Source organism: Scyliorhinus torazame, chromosome 16 (genome assembly GCF_047496885.1).
Source record: "Scyliorhinus torazame isolate Kashiwa2021f chromosome 16, sScyTor2.1, whole genome shotgun sequence".
Classification (NCBI taxonomy): Eukaryota; Metazoa; Chordata; class Chondrichthyes; order Carcharhiniformes; family Scyliorhinidae; genus Scyliorhinus; species Scyliorhinus torazame.
In genome coordinates this window covers 58,269,239-58,288,706 of record NC_092722.1, presented here as the reverse complement: position 1 = coordinate 58,288,706, position 19,468 = coordinate 58,269,239, and the positions used below count along the sequence as shown (strand labels likewise).

The window sequence follows — 19,468 nt, the reverse complement described above, 5'->3', positions numbered from 1 at the left end:
CATTGAAGATAATGACAAGTTTCTTCAAGATTTTTGGTAGGCCTGATTTGGATTCTGTCATGAGATTGACCTCGGCCTAATTTATCTGATCTTTTCCACCCAGGTTCATCTCATTAGTGCCAGATAATTTCCTTTGACTATATGCAAGGTTAAATTACTGCCTTTCCATTTAATTGCACTGTTACATCAATATGGTCCCTCAACAGAACTACTTCTCCAGTGTCGGTTTTTAACACTATCTTTGAAGGTTGCAGAGCAATATGACAAAGCTTTTCTTGATACACAGTCTCTTGCACCAGAGAGATGGCTGCACCAGTGTCCACCCCCATCTTCACCAGCTAACCATCCAGTAATGGAGTGACCCTAATATCGGTCTGTGGCACCAGAAATAGCTAGTACATTTGATGACAATTCGTCTTTGGACTGTGAATCGAGTTCTTTCTCGCATCCTCTTAGTACCACGTGGACACTTTTTCCTTGAATCAGCTTGCCATTTGTTTTATTGGTTCTTGTTTCCTGTAACTTTTACCTGAAGCTTGTTTCTTTTTCCAACAAGCGTGTGAAATGTCACTACGTCGGCACACGATGGACTAAATAGGAACGAAGTCCCATTGCGACCGCGTTTAGCCACATGTTCCCTGCCCCTTGCAACGCCGAGAAACACAATGCTATTAAACATCACTCGTGTTCAATGGGGGCCCTTGGTGGGGAACACGTGGCTAAGGCTGCCTATAGCCCCACTTTCTGCACTGAGGAGCTCCGCTCGCTGGATCGCCTCCGTGTAGTGAGAGATCGGGACGACATTTAAAAATGGCGTGCCGATGTCCAGAGCCCCTAAAGCAACCCCTGACACCACCCCCAAGCCCCAGCACACAATGATGGGGCTCCCGACCACCCCCAGAACCCCCCCCCCCCCCCAACACCCACGCAGGGCGCCCGACCACCACCACATAAAAAAGGCCAGCATGGCACCGTGGCATTGCCAGTCTGGTACCCTGGCAGTGCCACATGGGCACCTTGGCAGTGCCAGGCTGGCACCCAGGTGTCACTGCCTGGGTGGCACCAGCAGTGCCGGGGTACCACCCTGCCAAAAGGGCATTGATCTGGGTGTCTGCAAACACTGCTCACCTTCCTCATCGCCAGTATCCATGTGATGGATTCAGGATTGAATCTGCAGGTCTTGGAGGTTCAATCAAAACAGAGTTTTATTTCAAAGATGTTAACACTACAGGCTGCAATATTAGACTGCCCGTTTGCCCGTGCAAACGACCAGTCACATCATGCAATAGTTCTCTTAAAGTGCCCCTGTTCTGCTTGTGAGGAAACACTATGAATATACAACCACTATCGTCCTTGTGTTATCCTTTATTATCAGGACTACCCGCTCACCGTGTCTCTTTTGTCAGTCTTTTCAAAATGTCAAGTACACAAATTATTCAGTTCCCTACCTTGTTCACCATGCAACCATGGGGCGGAATTCTCCACTCCCGCGCCGAAGTGCCCACGCCGTTGTGAACGCCGTCGAGGTTCACGACGGCACGGAACGGCCCCTATCCCGACCGATTCAGGGCCCGATAATGGGCTAGGAGCGGGGCCGTGTCATCTACACGTGCCAGGCCTTGTTGCCGCGTAAAGGTGGCGCCGCATACATGACGTGGCCGGCGCCGCATAACTGGCGTCACCAGCACATGCGTGGTTGCCGTCCTCTCTGAGTCCGCCCCGAAAGAAGATGGCAGACGGATCTTGCGGAAGAAAGGATGTCCTCCTTCAGAGAGAACAGCCCGACGATCGGTGGGCACCGATCGCAGGCCACCCCACATTTGAGGTACCCCCCGGTGCAGGATCCCACCCCCCCACAGGCCGCCCCCCCAGCGTTCCCGCGCTGGTCCCAATGGCAGCGACCAGGTGTGGACGGCGCCGGGGGGGATCCCGCCGTTTTGGGCTGGCCACTCGGCCCATCCGGGCCTGAGAATAGCAGGGGTGCCGGAGAATCGCCATTTTGGGTGTCTCGGGCGATTGTGCGGCCCACGGAACTCGACGGGGCCGTTCCCGCCGCTTGGGAGAATTGCGGGAGGGCGTCGGACCGGCATCACGGGACATTTTGACGGCCCAGGCGATTCTCCCAACTGCCGCGGGAGTGGAGAATCGCGCCCCATGTCTCTATAATTTTGTTTTTAAACGCATTTTATTCAAACTTGTATCAAAGTAGGTTACAGCAAATAAACACCCGGGAAACATTCTTCCCAACAATCAACTATACAGTTTGTACAGATTTCCCTCCTTTTTCACCCACCCCCCTGCTACGAACAGCTCCTCAAACACGGTCACAAACATCCCCCACCTTTTCTCAAACTCTGCTGCTGAGCCCCTTAACTCATACTTTATCTTCTCTAACCGCAGGAAGTCATACAGGTCACCCAACCATGCTGCTACCCCCGGTGGCGATGCCGACCGCCACTCCAGCAAAATTTGTCGCCGTGCAATCAGAGAGGCGAAGGCTAAGACATCGGCTTTCCTCCCCTCCATGAACTCCGGCTTCTCTGAAACCCCAAATATCACCACCAAAGGGTGGAAGAGTCCACTCCCTCCTCCACTTTCCTGGCTAAGACCGCGAACACACCCGCCCAGAATCTTCCCAATTTTTCACAACCCCAAAACATGTGCGCATGATTCGCTGGCCCCTGCCCACACCTCTCTCACTCATCTGCTACCCCCTGAAAAAACCCACTCATTCTGGCCCGAGTCATATACACCCTGTGCATCACCTTAAACTGTATCAGGCTCATCCTTGCACAAGAGGAGGTCCCGTTTACCCTTCGCAGTGCTTCACTCCATACTCAATTGATCTCCATTCCCAACTCCGCCTCCCATTTCTCCTTGATCTTCACCACCCGCTCGCCTCCCTGCTCCCCCAGCCACTTATATATACCCCCAATTCTTCCCTCCCCTTCCATATCCGGAAGCAACAGTCGCTCCAGCAGGGTGTATTCCGGCAATCTAGGAAACCCCTTCCAGACCTTTCGTGCAAACTTCCTAACCTATAGATACCGGAACTCACTACCCTTCGGCAGCTCTACCCTCTCCCTTAGCTCCTCCAGACTGGCGAACCCATCCTCCAAATACAAATCCTTCACCATGACCAGCCCCACTTCCCTCCACCTCCTGTATATACTATCCATCCCCCCGGCTCAAACCCATGATTCTCGCACAGCGGCGTTAGCATCGACATCCCTTCCACCCGAAAATGCCTCCTCAGCTGATTCCATATCTTCACCGTGGACTGCACCACTGGGCTCCCTGAATACCTACTTGGAGCCATTGGCACTGCTGCCGCCACCATAGCCCTCAAACTAAACCCCTTACAAGATTCCTCCCCCATCCTAACCCACTCTACCCCTTCTCCTTCCCACCACCGCCGCACCTTGTCCACATTCGCCGCCCAATAATAATGAAGCAAGTTTGGCATCGCCAACCCCCCCCCCCCCGCTGCCTCGGGCTCTGTAGCAGGGTCCTCCCCAGCCTCGGCACCTTCCCCGCCCATACAAAGTCAGAGATGATTGTGTCCACTTTCCGAAAAAAAGCTTTTGGTATAAAGATCGGGAGAGCCTGAAAGAAAGAAAGAACCTCGGCAGAATATTCATTTTCACCACTTGGACCCTCCCCGCCAACGTTAAGTGCAGTGTATCCCACCTCTTAAGATCCTCCCTGGCCTCCTCCACCAGCCTCGTTAAGTTCCACTTATGGAGCCCCGTCCATTCCCTCGCTCCATGTCTCTATAATTGCCATTGTATCAAATCCACTTATCTGAATTGTGCCATTATTCATCAAGCTTATGACGAATGCATTATACATTCAGCTATCATGTCTTTAATTGTGACATATGTAACCCTGATTTGACCCTATTCATTGATATATTATTACCATAAACTCTGTCCCGTCCTGTCACACACTCCCTATCATTATCCAAATCGTTCACTGCTCCATGACCTTGACTTTTCTCTGCATAACTTCCCCTTTATCTGAACCCTCCCCCCAACCTTTTAGTGGAAAGCCTTTTTTACAGCCCTAGTTATTCGATTCAAGAGGGCACTGCTCCCAGCACAGCTGATGTGAAACTCATCCCAACAAAACACATCCCTCCTTTCCCAGGTATACCCATCTTACCCATATAACTGTCTAAATGCTTTTTAAAGACACAATTGTACCCACCTCTACTACTGTCTCTGGCAGTTCATTCCAGACACTCACCATCCTCTTTATTAAAAAATTGCCCCTGTGGACCCTTCCCTCTCACCTTAAACCTATGCCATCTAGTTGTAGACTCCCCTACCTTTGGGAAAAGATGGTGACTATCTACCTTATCAATGCCCCTCACTATTTTATAGACCTCTATAAGATCACCCCTAAGCCTCCTACGCTCCAGGGAAAAAAGTCCCAGTCTATCCAGCCACTCCTTATAACTCAAACCATCAAGCTCCGGTAGCATCCTAGTAAATATTTTCTGTATTCTTTCTCGTTTAATAATATCCTTTCTACAATAAGGTGACCAGAACTGTACACAGTATTCCAAGTGTGGCCTTACTAATGTCTTGTACAACTTCAGCAAGACGTCTCAATTCCTGTATTCAGTGATCTGACCAATGAATCCAAGCATGCCGAATGCCTTCTTCGCCGTCCTGTCCACCTGTAACTCTATTTTCAAGGAGCTATGAACTTGTACACCTAGATCTTTGTTCTATAACTCTCCCCAACGCTCTCCCATTAACTGAGTAGATCCTGCCCCGATTCGATCTACCAAAATGCACCTCACATATAACTAAATTAAAATCTATCTGCCATTCATCGGCCCACTGGCCCAATTGATCAAGACCCCGTTGCAATCCTAGATAATCTTCTCCACTGTGCGCTGTGCCATCAATTTTGGTGTCATCTGCAAACTTACTAACCATGCCTCCTAAATTCTCATCCAAATCATTAATATAAGTAACAAATAACAGTGGACCTAGCACTGATCCCTGAGGCACACCGCTGCTCACAGGCCTCCAGATTGAAAAACACTCCTCTACACCCACCCTTTGTCTTCTGTCGTCAGGCCAATTTTGTACTAATTGGCTACCTTACCCTGGAACCAGTGAGATTTAACCTGATAAAAAAATCTACCATGCAGTGCCTTGTCAAAGGCCTTGCTAATGTCCACGTAGACAACATAGGCTGCCTTGTCCTCATCTACCTTCTTGGTTACCCCTTCAAAAAACTCAAATCAAATTTGTGAGGCATGATTTTCCAAGCACAAAGCCATGCCGGCTTTCCCTAATCAGTCATTGCCTCTCTATCCTGTCTCTCAGAATACCTCCTGACAACTTACCCACCTCATACATTAGGCTCACCGATCTGTGGTTCCCAGGCTTTTCCCTGCGGCCCTTATTAAACAAAGGCACAACATTTGCTACCTTCTAATTTTCACAGTAAGAAGTCTTACAACACCAGGTTAAAGTCCAACAGGTTTGTTTCAAATCACTGCTGAAGGAGCACTGCTCCTTCCTCAGGTGAATGGAGCAGTAAGCTAGTGTTTGAAACAAACCTGTTGGACTTTAACCTGGTGTTGTAAGACTTCTTACTGTGGTCACCCCAGTCCAACGCCGGCTTCTCCACATCATGGCTTCTAATCTTCAGGCACCTCACCTGTGCCTGTCAACGATTCAGTGCCGTGAGGCAGCCGTGCTAACCACTGCCCAAGTGAACTGCCTTCTTGAACTGCTGCAGGCCCTGAGGTGTCGGTACACCTACATTGCTGTTTGGGAGGGTGGGGGGGGGGGGTGTTCCAGGATTTTGAACCAGCAACAGTGAGGGAAAGACGATATATTTCCAAGGCCAGGATTTTATACACCCCTCACTCCGCACCACCCTGCGGAATATTACGTTCCTGTCAAAATAAATGGGAATTTAAATGGCTCACCCCATCTGTTGACGGGAGATATATCATGACGAAGTTGCAAAATCCTGGCACAAGTAGGATGGCGGGTGACATGGAGGGGAACCTTTTGGGTGGTGGCATTCCCATATATCTACTGCCCTTGTCCATCTAGATGGTGATGGTTGTGGGTTTAGAGGGTGCTACAGTGCATCTTTTAGATGGGACACACGATTGCCACTGTGCGTCGGTGGTGGACGGAATGAATGTTAGTGGAAGGGGTGCCAATCAAATGGCCTACTTTGTCCTGAGTGGTTTCAAGTTTCTTGTGCTGTTGAAGCTGCACTCATCCAGGCAAATGGAGAGTATTCCACTCCTGACGTGTGTCTTGTAGATGGTGGGCAGGCTTTGGGGAGTCAGGAGGTGAGTTACTCGCCGCAGAATTCCCAGCCTATGAGCTGCTATTTTGCCACAATATTTATATGGCTAGGTCCAGTTCAGTTTCTGCTCAATGGACATTGATAACACAATGGCAGTACCCCATGAATTGAAACCCTTACTACAATCGGAGTGCGGGAGAGGGGAGGGGGTGGTGGAGGCTTGTGTGGAGTATATACACTGGTATAGAGCAGGGAGCCAAAATGGCCTGTTACTGGGCAGTAGAGTCTCAGTTTGTTTTTAACCTTAGAGTACTCAATTATTTTTTTCCATTTAAGGGCCGTTTAGCGTTGCTAATCCATCTACCCTGCACATCTTTGGGTTGTGGAGGTGAGACTCACGCAGACACTGGGAGTATGTGCAAACTCCACACGGACAGTGACCCGGGGCCAGGATCAGACCCAGGTCTTCGGTGCCATGAGGCAGCGGTGCTAACCACTGCGCCACCATCCTGCCCTAGATTCTCAGTAGTTAATCAAACCACTACTCCTGAATTAACTGGGAGCATTAATTGGATCCTCTGTTTACCCAGTGTGAGCTTGCACTGTATCCTTGAGTCACAGAAATAGTTGCTTTTCCTCCGGGTGACATTGTGTGTCTGCAATGTCAGCAGTACTTCCTTACTAATTGCCTCGTGAAAATGTCTTCACAGTTTGGGTGGTTTAGTAATAATTAGGAACATTGCGTTAAATAGGAATCCCACTCCAGCTCCATTGTAGTGTGACCTTCTGTAATTACATTACCACATTGTCACCAGAATCTCACTGACAGGAATAATTGGGAAGTGACACAACATCACCAACAACTTAGTTATCTGAGCACCGTAACATAATAAAACATCCCAAGGTGCTTCATCAGAATGCAATCAAACACAATTTGACACCAAGTCATAAAAGGACATTGAGGGATTTTCTTATGAGGAGAGGTTGAGTAGATTAGACCTGTACTCATTCGAGTTTAGAAGAATATGAGGTGACCTTATTGAGACATATAGGATTGTCAGGGGGCTCGACAGGCTGGATACTGAGAGGTTGTTTCCCTTCATGGGAGAGTCTAGGACCAGAGGATGGGGTCACCTATTTAAGACCGAGATGAAGGGGAATTTCTTCTCTGAGGGTAGTGAAACTCTTTACCACAGAGAGCTGTAGAGGCTGGGTCGTTAACCATGTTCAAGGCTGAGATAGACAGATTTTTGATCAGTTAGGGAATCGAGTGTTATGGGGATAAGGCGGGAAAGTGGAGTTGAAGATTATATTAGATCAGTCATGATCCCATTGAATGGCGGAGCAGACTCGATGGGCCAAATGGCCTATTTCTGCTCCTATGTCTTATGGTCTGAAAAGGAGATATTGGTTTCAACGAACTTCTAATGGAAGAGAGAGAAGGACGAAGAGAATTAGGGAGGGAACTCTAGAGCTTCAGGGCCTGCGTGGGCGATGGCACGGCCATTAATGGTGGATCTCTGACCGCGAAGTGTCCCCACTGCAAGGAGCACAGCAGCACTCCTGCAGCATTGTGCATGTCCAGTCTGGGGGGTGGCAGGCAGGGTGTGAGAGTGTTTGTACAGTCTTTTCCATGTCCTTGGACAGAGTCAAAAACACCAGCCAGAAAGCTGAGAGCGTTGGCCAAGATCAACAGAATTGAACTATGTGTAGCATTTTCTAGCATTGTGTTCCCATATTAATCTTGAGAAACAGGCAAGAATGTACAAATGGAACAAAATAATCCAGATTGATATCACTCGTTCCTTCAGGCAGAACAACTTTGGTAATTTGGCGTCTTGTTACCATTTGCACCCGGTCACTTAAATAAATACCCAGCTGGACAAAGATGACTCTTATTGTGATTTGCGTCAATGCAGCTCATTCATCACCTTGGGTTCACAAACAGAAAAAGATTTGCTGGATGTTTCTGTGAAAAATTAGAATGGAAGGATTGGCACTCTTAGAGAGATTTTCGCAACACTGGGACGTCCCAGCGTGTTTTACAGGCAGTGAGGTGTGTTTAAAGTGTAGATCACGGTTGTGAAGCCAGGAAATGAAGCAGTCAGTTGATACGCAGCGTGTTCTCATAAAGAACGACAAGATAAATGAAGCATAGACATTGACCATGCCAAACGGAGAGCTCCTCCACTCTTAATAAGAGTAACATCAAATAACATCATCATTCATTGACCAATGAAATCTGGAAGTATTTTCTTCACACTGGCTGGTGGAAGGCGAGTCTTCTCCTCCCTCAAAAAGGTTATGGGTTCTGGGTGAATTGAAATATTCAATATTTCTTATTTTTTTCAATTAAGGGCAATTTAGCTTGACTGGTCCACCTACCCTGCACATCTTTGGGTTGTGGGGGTGAGACCCATGCAGACACAGCGAGGATGTACAGACTCCACATGGATAGTGGCCCGGGGCTGAGATCGAACCTGGGTTCTCGGCACCGTGAGGCAGCAGTGCTAACCACTGCGCCAGCTTGCGGCCCTGAAATGTTCAATATTTAGATCGGACCCGGGACCTCAGCACCCAGAGGCAGCAGTGCTAACCACTGCGCCAGCGTGCGGTCCTGAAATGTTCAATATTTAGATCGGACCCAGGACCTCGGCACCGAGAGGCAGCAGTGCTAACCACTATGCCACTGGGCGGCCCTGAAATGTTCAATATTTAGATCGAACCCGGAACCTTGGCATGGAGAGGCAGCAGTGCTAACCACTGCGTCACTGTGCAGCTCTGAAATGTTCAATATTTTGGGGGTAAAGGTTATCAAGGGAAATGAAGCAAAGGTGGGAGAATGGAGTTGAGGTGCCCATCAGTGGTGGTCAAATTGAATGATCGAATAGGCTGAATGTCCTCTTCCTGTGCTTGCTTTCCCCCTGTAAGCACAGACAACGGGGGCAAGTTTATGAAACGAGCATGAACAGATGATCATTTTTGCAAGTAAATTTTAATGAACTCTGAAGCGTCTAGAAATGTTTTGAGTCTTGCATTGTGTTCATTCAGCCACTCTTGAGAGGCGCAGCTCTGAAAAAGAAAATTCTCTCATCCCCAGAAAACACGACATTGAACACGACAAGTGAAGCTGAACGCAAATCCCAGCGTTATTATCAGGCCTGCATGAACGAGCAGAAGATTGAAGAGTTGCAAGGGCAGCCCCTTCTCGACATCATTAACAAAGTAAGTAGTGACAGCACACTAGGACAACCTCATCACTGTGTAACCTTCCCACACATACTGTTCTGTCAGCTCTCAATTGATTTTCAGGCAGGATACTTCGCCTCAATGTTAAATCAAGACATTGTTTTTATCGATCCTGTACTAAGAACCTTGTGGATATATTTATATTCCTTTCAGTTACTTGGACTCGGGATGATGATGATTGTTTTGAGCCCCTGACAGCTCATCTCCTCTCAACCCTCCGCCCCCCCCCCCCCAATTTTGTTACATCATGCTGTGCTCTGGTCCAATTGTGATCACTATAGCACACGAACATCTTCCAAGAGTGTTGCAACGTCTTAGGATTGTTCCTCGGTCTTTAGTGAGCTAGCTGCTCTGACTGGGGTTATATTCTGGAAGGGGAAGTCAACTAATGTTCCCCTTCCTGACCAAAGGGAAGATAAACTATAAAGAGGAAGGTAAAGCCATGGAGATGAGATTGGGTGTGTTGACAGTGAGCCATCACAGAAGATATTATCAGTCACAGAATCGAAGAATCTTTAACAGTGCAGAAGGAGTCCATTTGGCCCATCGATTCTACCTAGTCCCACTCCCCTGCCTTATCCCCGTAACCTTGCACATTCTTTCTTTTCAGATAGCAATGCAATTCCCTTTCGAATACCTGGATTCAACCTGCCTCCATCACTCTTTCAGGAAGTTTGTTCCAAACTCCAACCACCCTGTGGGTGAACAAATAGTTCCTCACATCATTTCTACACCTTTTACCCATTATTTTGAATTGGTGCCATCTAGTTTTTGATGCCCTCGTGAGTGGAGCAGTTTCTCACTATTTACCCTGTCCTTGCCCCTCAGGATCTTGTACACCTCTATCAAGTCTCCTTTCAACTTTCATTTCTTGTGCATTTCCTCTATGCTCAAAAAGTAGGTACAGAGGTTTAAAATGGATCAGAATCAAATCCCAAGAAAAGTCAGGTTAAATATCGAGGTTTCTTTCGTGTTGATGCTCACAAGAGAAGCTTTCCCAAGAACAAGAGAAATAAGCTTTTGAGAGAGAGAGAGAGAGAGGAAGAAACTTTTGAGAGAGAGGGAGAGAAGCTGTTGAGAGAGAGAGAGAGGGAGAAAAGCTTTTGAGAGAGAGACCGAGTGAGAGAGAAAGAGATGGGAGAAAAGCTTTTGAGAGAGAGAGGGAGAGAAGCTTTTGAGAGAGAGTCCGAGAGAGGGGGAGAGTCCGAGAGAGGGGGGAGAGTCCGAGAGAGGGGGGAGAGTCCGAGAGAGGGGGGAGAGTCCGAGAGAGGGGGGAGAGTCCGAGAGAGGGGGGAGAGTCCGAGAGAGGGGGGAGAGTCCGAGAGAGGGGGGAGAGTCCGAGAGAGGGGGGAGAGTCCGAGAGAGGGGGGAGAGTCCGAGAGAGGGGGGAGAGTCCGAGAGAGGGGGGAGAGTCCGAGAGAGGGGGGAGAGTCCGAGAGAGGGGGGAGAGTCCGAGAGAGGGGGGAGAGTCCGAGAGAGGGGGGAGAGTCCGAGAGAGGGGGGAGAGACCGAGAGAGGGGGGAGAGACCGAGAGAGGGGGGAGAGACCGAGAGAGGGGGGAGAGACCGAGAGAGGGGGGAGAGACCGAGAGAGGGGGGAGAGACCGAGAGAGGGGGGAGAGAACGAGAGAGGGAGAGAGACCGAGAGAGGGAGAAACAGAAGGCACGATCTACTGGCCATGCCCTGCCCCCATTCAAACGAACAGGGGAGCAAAGCTATGATGCCAGTAAATCTTTTTTTTTAATTTAGAGTACCCAATTATTTTTTTTCCAATAAAGGGGCAATTTAGTTATCGCCAATCCACCGTACCTGCACATCTTTGGGTTGTGGGGATGAAACCCACGCAGGCACGGGGAGAATGTGCAAACGCCACACGAACAGTGACCCAGGGCCGGGATTCGAACTCGGGTCCTCAGCGCCGTAGGCTGCAGTACTAACCAGTACACCACGTACCGCCCCTCGCTGCCAGTAGATCTAACGGGATCTCGCAAGACGTCGTAATCCGAATCCCACCCATGGTGGCAAAGTGCAAACGCCACACAGTCACCCAAGGCTGGAACCGAACCCTGGTGCTGAGGCAGCAGTGCTAACCACTGTGCCACCGGTGGTGATGATGTGCTCATATCGGGCTAAAGCCCATGACCTGGCTCGGAGTTCAGCGGGTTAGCAACTGGACCAAGCTGACAGGTGTCAGTACATCATACTCCCTCTCCGCCATATATTTAGTTTTTATAAATAAATAGAGAACTGAGATTGTATTTAATCGCGATTATGTAAAGGGGTCTGGCAGGTGCAGTTTATTTCATTCTGTGATTAAATCACACATTTCTAAGCTATGATGTAACTGTTGGAGAGTGTAGCTGAAGCAATGTCCTGATTATAGTGGAGCTTTATTGGGAAATGGCCATGTTTCAATGGCTAGTGGTTGATGTACTGTGTTTTTGGCTTTTGCAAGTTTGCTGTCTGTACAAGCAGCTCCCTCTCTAATTATAAAGACCCTGGAGAGGCTGTGATCAGGCACTCGAGGACAGTTGGCCTCTTGCAGAAGGAAAATAGTGGACTAAAGTTCATATCCAACAAATGCAGAGGAGCCAGAGCCTCCACCTGCTGATTTTGCCCCTGTCTATCTGTGGCCATAAAGGGTGTCTGCCACAAACATCGTAGAACCAAAAAATAAAGTTACAGCACAGAAAAAGACCATTCAGCCCATCGTGTCTGAGCTGGCCAAAAAAAGAGAGAAAAAAGAAACTAGCCACTCCTTTCCAAGCCACTGTCCAGCATCCTTCCCATAGCCTTGCAGGTTGCAGCACTTCAGGTGCAGATCCAGGTACCTTTTCAGTGAGTTGGGTGTTTCAGCCTCAACCACAAATTTAGGCCGTGAATTACAGACACCTTCTTGATGAGAGAGCTTTTCCTCATGTCCCCTCTAATCCTTCTACCAATCACCTTGAATCTATGCCCCCTGGTAATTGACCCCTCAGCTAGGGGGAAGCAAGTGCTTCCTGTCTACCCTGTCTAGATCCCTCATAATTGTGTACACCTCAATTAGGTCACCCCTTAGTCCCCTCTGTTCTAAGGAAAACAACCCTAGTGTTACGACACCCTGGGCTAGTGCGCGGTCAACTCCAGCCCCACATCCCCCGGAGTCACAACACAAGTGAATTTGCTAATAATTCTTATTAAGATGGCCGCAATCTTTCGCCATTGGCTGTCCAATAATTACAGTCGCCAGGTTTGTAAATGTAAACACAATTACTGTTTATTTACATCAAGAATTATCATGAAATATGCAGTAAGTACAACTGGTTAACCGCAAGCTAATACCAATTGCCCACTTTCACTGCCCCACCCTCTATCCACACACACCCAAGACAAACATGGGGTGAGAAAAATAATAAGGATCAAAGTCAAAAGATAAGAGCCTAAGCTTCCGATGGTGGTTGTTTAGTGCACTTTCTTCACAGCCAGCCTGTAAATTAAAGTCCTTGGTTTGCAGCCTGTAATGACCTTCTCTGTAGTTTAGAAATGTATTACTCTCCACATTTCCTGGAGAGGCCTCTATGCTTTACCTCAAACTTTGTTTTCAGTTCATGGTTTATTTCCAGACCTCTGCCTTTTCTGTAGAGAGAGTTGGTCGGTTCTGGAATTTGCTTGCACATCCTGTAATGGTTCTCCTGTACATAGATTCAACCAGGCTCCCTGCCAGTTCAAAAACACAGCCCTTCTGGAGAAAAGTGGAGATGGGAGAAGACAGCAGTCCTTACTTTGAGCAGCCAGGACATGCACTGAAACTAAAAACTCAACCCGTAAAACTCTGATACATTTCAGTGGGATCAGATCCAATCACCACCTCTTACCGGGCAGAGCTCATCCTTTTGGGCCAATTCATTGGCCAGCAGCCAATAAATCAAACTGAATGCCAGCCAATCTCTGTCATTGGTGCCAGTCAGTCTACAGCTCTCGTGTGAACCACTTTAAAGACGCATGTCCAGAAATCATCCATGGATCAAAAATGTAACGGCAAAAATAAAAGAACGGGGAAGTAAGGGAATAAACAGGAAGGGACTCTTATCAAATCTCTCCTCGTAGCTGCCATTGTCAAGCCATGGCAACATCTTGGGGTCCTTTAATTCTCAGTTCTAGCTATTTTCTTTACTAACATCTTGACCATTTTGGCTTTCTGGCAGCTCTGTGGCATCATTAACGTGCAGGGTCCGGGAATGCCAAGGTGCCCAGCCTTGGAAGTACCATCTAGGTTTTATAACTTGCCGTTGATATGGCCATTTTGAGAGATGTTGGTGTAGGAAGTACGGTGGCTGTGATGTTTGACTTTGGAAATGGCTGCATTGTAGAAACGTGTGGTTGGACAACAACAACTTACGTTTAACATCGTAAACCATCGCAAGGTACCACGCAGGAGTGTAAACGGTCAACCTTTAAGCCAAAGAAGCAAACATTAGGCAAGTAATGGGTCCATGAGCTTCCTTATCCCAGGAATTGTATCTGGACAGAGAGGGAGAAAAGACAAAGATATTTGGGCAAGAAAATCCTGGAGCTTGGAGATTGAACAGCTGATGGCACAGCCGTCAATGGTGTGATGAAGGAAGTTTTGGATGGAACAGAGACCAGAGTTGGAGGAGCGCAGTGTTCACCGAAGGTTCTGGGGCTAGAGGATTTTGTAGGGAGTGGGAGGAAAGGTGGCATGGAGGACCGCACAGTTGAGAATTTTAAAATTGAGGCATTTGCTGGATCACCATTTCATGGAGGACCGGAAGTCATCCAGTTGCAGGTAATGTGAGTCAAATCAGATGGTCACGGTCAATTTATTACTTTGATTATGAAACAAGATCTTCCATTTGGGTAGTGCCTTCAAGATGGAAGAGCAACCCTTGAAGTTTAACTTGGGTGTAATCAGTGGGTGAGTTGGGAAGTGCAGTGCCCTATTGAGAGTTGCAGGGAAAGATGATCCCAGGTATGATTCCTGACCTGTAGGACTTGGCTGGAGGAACTTGGAGACTTTGCATTTGGCCATGGTGACCCCGGGATAAGGAAGTACGTGTTCCCATTCCTGACATCCAATCTAAGGATCCCTGATGGAAAATACTCATATCTGGGATGTGGGGAGATGATAGGTTCAGGATTTCATGCAATTCCCCAGAGCTGAATAGCCTCCTAACACTCGCTGCCCAGGATTAAACAGGAATAATGGCCACTGGGTTGGTGCATTGAAACTTGCCTGTGCCTTTAGGGTTAAGGGATGATAATTGCATTAGAAAATGGGCGATCAGAGGGAATTGGATAGAGTAGATAGGAAGAACCTGTTCTCACCAGCAGGAGGGTGGATACCCAGAGGAAACGAGTTTGAATAATTGGGGGGAAAAGGTAGGTGGTGATAAGGAGACATTTTTATACTCAACAGGTTATGCAACAATTCAGAGTGCTTTGCCTGAGAGAGTAGTGGAAGCAGAACCAATAATTATTTTCAAAAGGAAATGGACTAAAGCTTGAAAAGTAAACATTTGCCATGATATGGAGGGAAAGAGCAAAGAAGTAGGGTTGATTGGATTCTTTTTCATCCAGCTAGCATAGATACAGTGGGCCAAATGGCCTCCTCCTGTGCTGTATCGTTCTGTGATCCATAAAGGGTTATAACTGCACATAAAAGAAGTTGCAACATTGCAGCCTCTCACTTAACAATCCCTCCTCATTCTTTCTGCAGCTGGGAGGCTGGAACATTACAAAGCCATGGGATAAGGAGAACTTCCAGGAAGTGCTGCAGTCTGTTACAGCCCATTACCGGACCTCGCCATTCCTCTCCATCTACATCAGCACAGATTCAAAAAACTCCAACAGCAACGTCATACAGGTAGGTAGCTGGGTACACAGCCGGAATCCTGTGTGACCCAGAGGCAGAATCTCTTGTGGTCTATTGCGTAAACCTGGGATGGGCGGTGATGAAACGAGGAAGGGAGAGAGAATGTCACTAAGAAGCTGGGTGCAGGACCAAGTAAAGTGGACTCTGATGGCACAGGGAAACCTGGCCATTAATCAGCTCGAGGGGCTCTGAGAAGAGTTGACCGATTGTGAGCCATTGTCACCAGGGCTCAGCTGGTCTTGCTTGAATGTCATGGTCGTCCATCAATGTGCCTGGATGTCCGTTGTCCATAGCCATTTTCTGGAAGGTCTGCTGCATTCTGGAAAGGGAGGGGTGAGGTGGCAGCAGTGCAGTCATAAGGTTTGGAAAATGAATGTTCCCAGAACCTCATTCCCCCTTTTAGTGTTCTCACTTCCTGTTTCTTTCTCTACAGGTGGACCAATCAGGGCTGGGGTTGCCATCAAGAGATTATTACCTCAACACAACAACCAATGAAAAGGTAGGTGGAGCCTAGGAGGGTGACATTTTAAAATCCTTTGTAAATTCGACACTTTGGGCCTGTGCCAAGGACTTAGCTATGAGCACAGACTGATCCGTGAGGCTTCAAGCTGCCCCGGTTACCTTGTAAAAAGGGCCATCCTCTTTTTAAAAAATTCCTCATTGTTCTTCCCTCTCATTCCTGCAACCCTGCCCCCTTCACCACACTGCCTTGGGACCCCCTTGCTAACATGCCACACACACTTGTGATAATTCTCTAATCCCTCACCCCAGCACACAGATGAGTTCCGTTAGCTGTTTGACTGTGTGGGTCACGTTTGATTCGTCACTCATCAATCTTCTGCATAAAAGCATTTTCCAGCAAATGCTCAATGGACGGTGATCACAAACGGGAAACTTGGTCGGTTTAGTCCCTGCTCTCCCTTTCCATTACCCAGAGATGATTAAGACAATTATAATATCCCAATCCACCTTGAGATTAACATGGGCAGTTTATTCAACCTCCGGATTCTTCATGGACAGTTTAACAGAGCACCTGATACATTGACAGTCAATGTATTGAGGGTTGGGTATATTTCTGAGGGCCAGATCGAAGCCTATGTTGGTTGGAATAGTATATGAACATGGAGCCCTTGTGTAATCTCGTACTTACACTGCAACAGAAGCCAGGCCAGATCCTAACAGTGGCTAAGATACTGGACCAGAACCACAACTCCACTTAGACAGGCAAAACTGATACTTGCGTTTACAAAACATATTCCTGCTGGCAGTGGAACGCTTTCAGACCTTGTCCGAATGCCTGTCTCTGTGGCAGTTTTTCATGACCTCTCCCGATCACCTTCCAAATCCTTCTGCCCTCACCTGTTTGAACAGGATTCTTTTATCTCTCTAAGCTCTGCCAGCCCCTCAAAGATGGTCTGTCCAGGCATGTCCAGACCTGAACTCATCATCGCTATCAGGACATTTGATTATCCATTACCTACTACACAAAATAGCAGGGCTAATCTCTAATTTACAGACAAAAGAAGCCATCAGGCTCTGATGGGCTAATGGCTGGTCAGACCAGAGTCTCCCAGAGGACAGTAGATCTTGAGTTAATTAACCCGGCTGAACAGGGGTATCCTGTTTATTCCTAATAACAAATTTAAGACTGAATGGGTCAGTGTAACTCAGACATGTGTGGGCGTTACACCTCTTACCCAGTGCTAGCAGTTTTACCATCAGGCTGTTTACCACTAAACTGCCCACCACATCTTTGATCCAATTTCCCAATACCTCCCAGGCGTCACACCACCTAATCGTATACAGCTTTTTGTATGACTGTTGACAAGTGCCCCCACTGTGACTTGGATTGAATGTCAACGCATTGCAGACGAGAGAGATATAAAGGACATCCAAACATAAAATCTGGTGACAGTTTGAAGTTTAGCTGACTGTTCTAATGTACTCAAACACGGTCCATCCATCGGTGATATGAGGACTTCTGATCCAACCTCGAGTAGAGCAGGTCATCTCAGATGGTCAGAGTGGGCTGCCTAATAATACCAACCACGCAGGTTCGATCTCCTTAGCAGCTCAGTTGGTTTTAGGGGCTCTCTCTTCACGGTGATCTCATGGCACCATTTAGCCACGATGAGCAACAAGGAGAGAGAACCAAACCTTTTGAAGGAGTGCATCAAAATCCCTGAAAAGCAGGAGAGCATTAAATGTTGGAATACAAAGCAGTTTCTGAAAAGAGGTATCGTAAGTGTCATGTGAGAGTACCTTTAAGAAATGGATGTTTATAAATGGGTATGTATATAAATATCTGTAGTGAGAGTGCCTTTAAGAAATGGGTGTTTATTAGTGCAGTGATGTCAGAGAGTGGGGGGAGCTGGGCTGTCTGTCAACATTTTACTTTTGTTTTAGGCTGTTTGCTGCAGGGTGTGTTTTAGTTTCGTTTTCAGAGCTGGATAGCTGCAGTCACAGCCAGAAGGTGCATGAATCTCTCTCTGTAATCTAAAGACTGTAAATCGATCCTGGTGATTTAAAACTAATAACAGTAGTGACTTTAACCTGATGTGCTTCTGGTAAAAGGTGTTTTAAGTCTCATGGATGTTAAAAGGAAAGTTTAAAGGATTACTTAGTGTTGTAGTCTTTGGGGGTTGTATTTGAATTAATAGTTGCTAAGATGTTCACTGTATGTTTTAAAAAGGTTAACTTGAGTTCATAGAATAAACATTGTTTTGCTTTGAAAAATACTTTTCCATTTCTGCTGTACCACACCTGTAGAGTGGGCCGTGTGCTCCCCATACCACAATCTATTAAAAGTTGTGGGTCATGTGAACTCCATGATACTCTTTGGGGTTCTCTAAACCCTGGCCCATAACAAATGCAAGCAATGTGGAGTGACCTCGCTAACCGGATAGTAACCAGCCTGGTTTTTATTATCTGAAATTTCCAGCATTTGCGATTGTTCTTACAATGGGGGAGTTAACCTCTCCGCATTAGTCCACATCACTGCAAGGTAGCCCAAGTTATTGTTCCATCCAGTTAATGACAGGGAGACTTTGGGAGTGATGTGGGGTCATGGTCTGTGCACTGACTGGAATTCCTTAAGGAAAACTCTCACTGGCGTTGTGATGGTGGGAGTGTACAAAATAATGGTTCAAAAAGGAATAGAGTTCCTTAAATCATTTTTCTGTCTGTAGGCATAAGTTTCATTTCCCTGCATGAGTAGATGTGTCTGTTTTACAAATGGGTTTTATGTGCTTCAGAGCCCGAGGAGGAGTGAGACAGACGTCGGGCAGAGGGGGGCCTACTATGTTTGGGAGAATCCAATTCGGTTATTCTCCTTGTGCTGCTGCTGACATCATCAGGTCGCCATTTGTCAGCATTTGGCCCTCACTGGTTATGATCACAAATCCTCCGTTTCCAGACCATCTCGCTCAACTTCAGAATATCGCAAATCACTTTGTAGCCAAAGACATCCTCTTGTAATGTCGGCAACATGGCTGCCAATTTGTACACAGCAAGATCCCAAAATAGTAATCAAATAAATGGCCTCTCATCCTTATTGTCCATCCCTAATTGCCCTTCAGAAGATGGTGGTGAGCTGCCTTCTTGAACCCACTACAGTTCATGTGTTGTAAGTACACCCACAGTGCTGTTAGGGAGGGAGTTCCAGGATTTTGACCCAGTGACAGTAGAGGAATGGGGATATATTTCCATGTCAGGATGGTATGTGGCTTGGTGAGGAACTTGTAGATGGTGGTGTCCCCGGGCATCTGTTACCCTTGTCCTTCTAGATGGTAGAGACCAGGGTTTGGAAAGTGCTGTTGAAGGAGCCTTGGTGAGTTTTTGCCATCTTGTCAATGGTACACACGTTGTCACTGTACAGTAGATTTTTTTCTTAAATATTTGTTTTTATGGAATGTGGCTGTTGCTGGCTAGGCCAGCATTTATTGGGCACCGTTAATTGCCCATGAGAAGGTGGTGGTGAGCTGCTGCCTTGAACTACTGCAGACCCTGTGGTGTAGATACACCCGCCATCGGGGGCCAAGGTGGGGAGGGAGG

At 47.4% G+C, this 19,468-nt stretch overlaps 1 protein-coding gene across 5 annotated transcripts in view; it reads left to right on the top strand.

Annotated features, from left to right (window-relative positions):
* Positions 1 to 19,468, top strand: part of ece1 (endothelin converting enzyme 1) — a 560,453-nt gene that overhangs the window by 408,190 nt on the left and 132,795 nt on the right. For all 5 annotated transcript variants that reach the window (XM_072478544.1, XM_072478542.1, XM_072478545.1 and 2 more), the window contains 3 exons: positions 9,392 to 9,516; positions 15,260 to 15,406; positions 15,849 to 15,914. In XM_072478544.1, the coding sequence (XP_072334645.1) occupies positions 9,392 to 9,516; positions 15,260 to 15,406; positions 15,849 to 15,914 (338 nt within the window). The remainder of the gene's footprint in view (positions 1 to 9,391; positions 9,517 to 15,259; positions 15,407 to 15,848; positions 15,915 to 19,468) is intronic.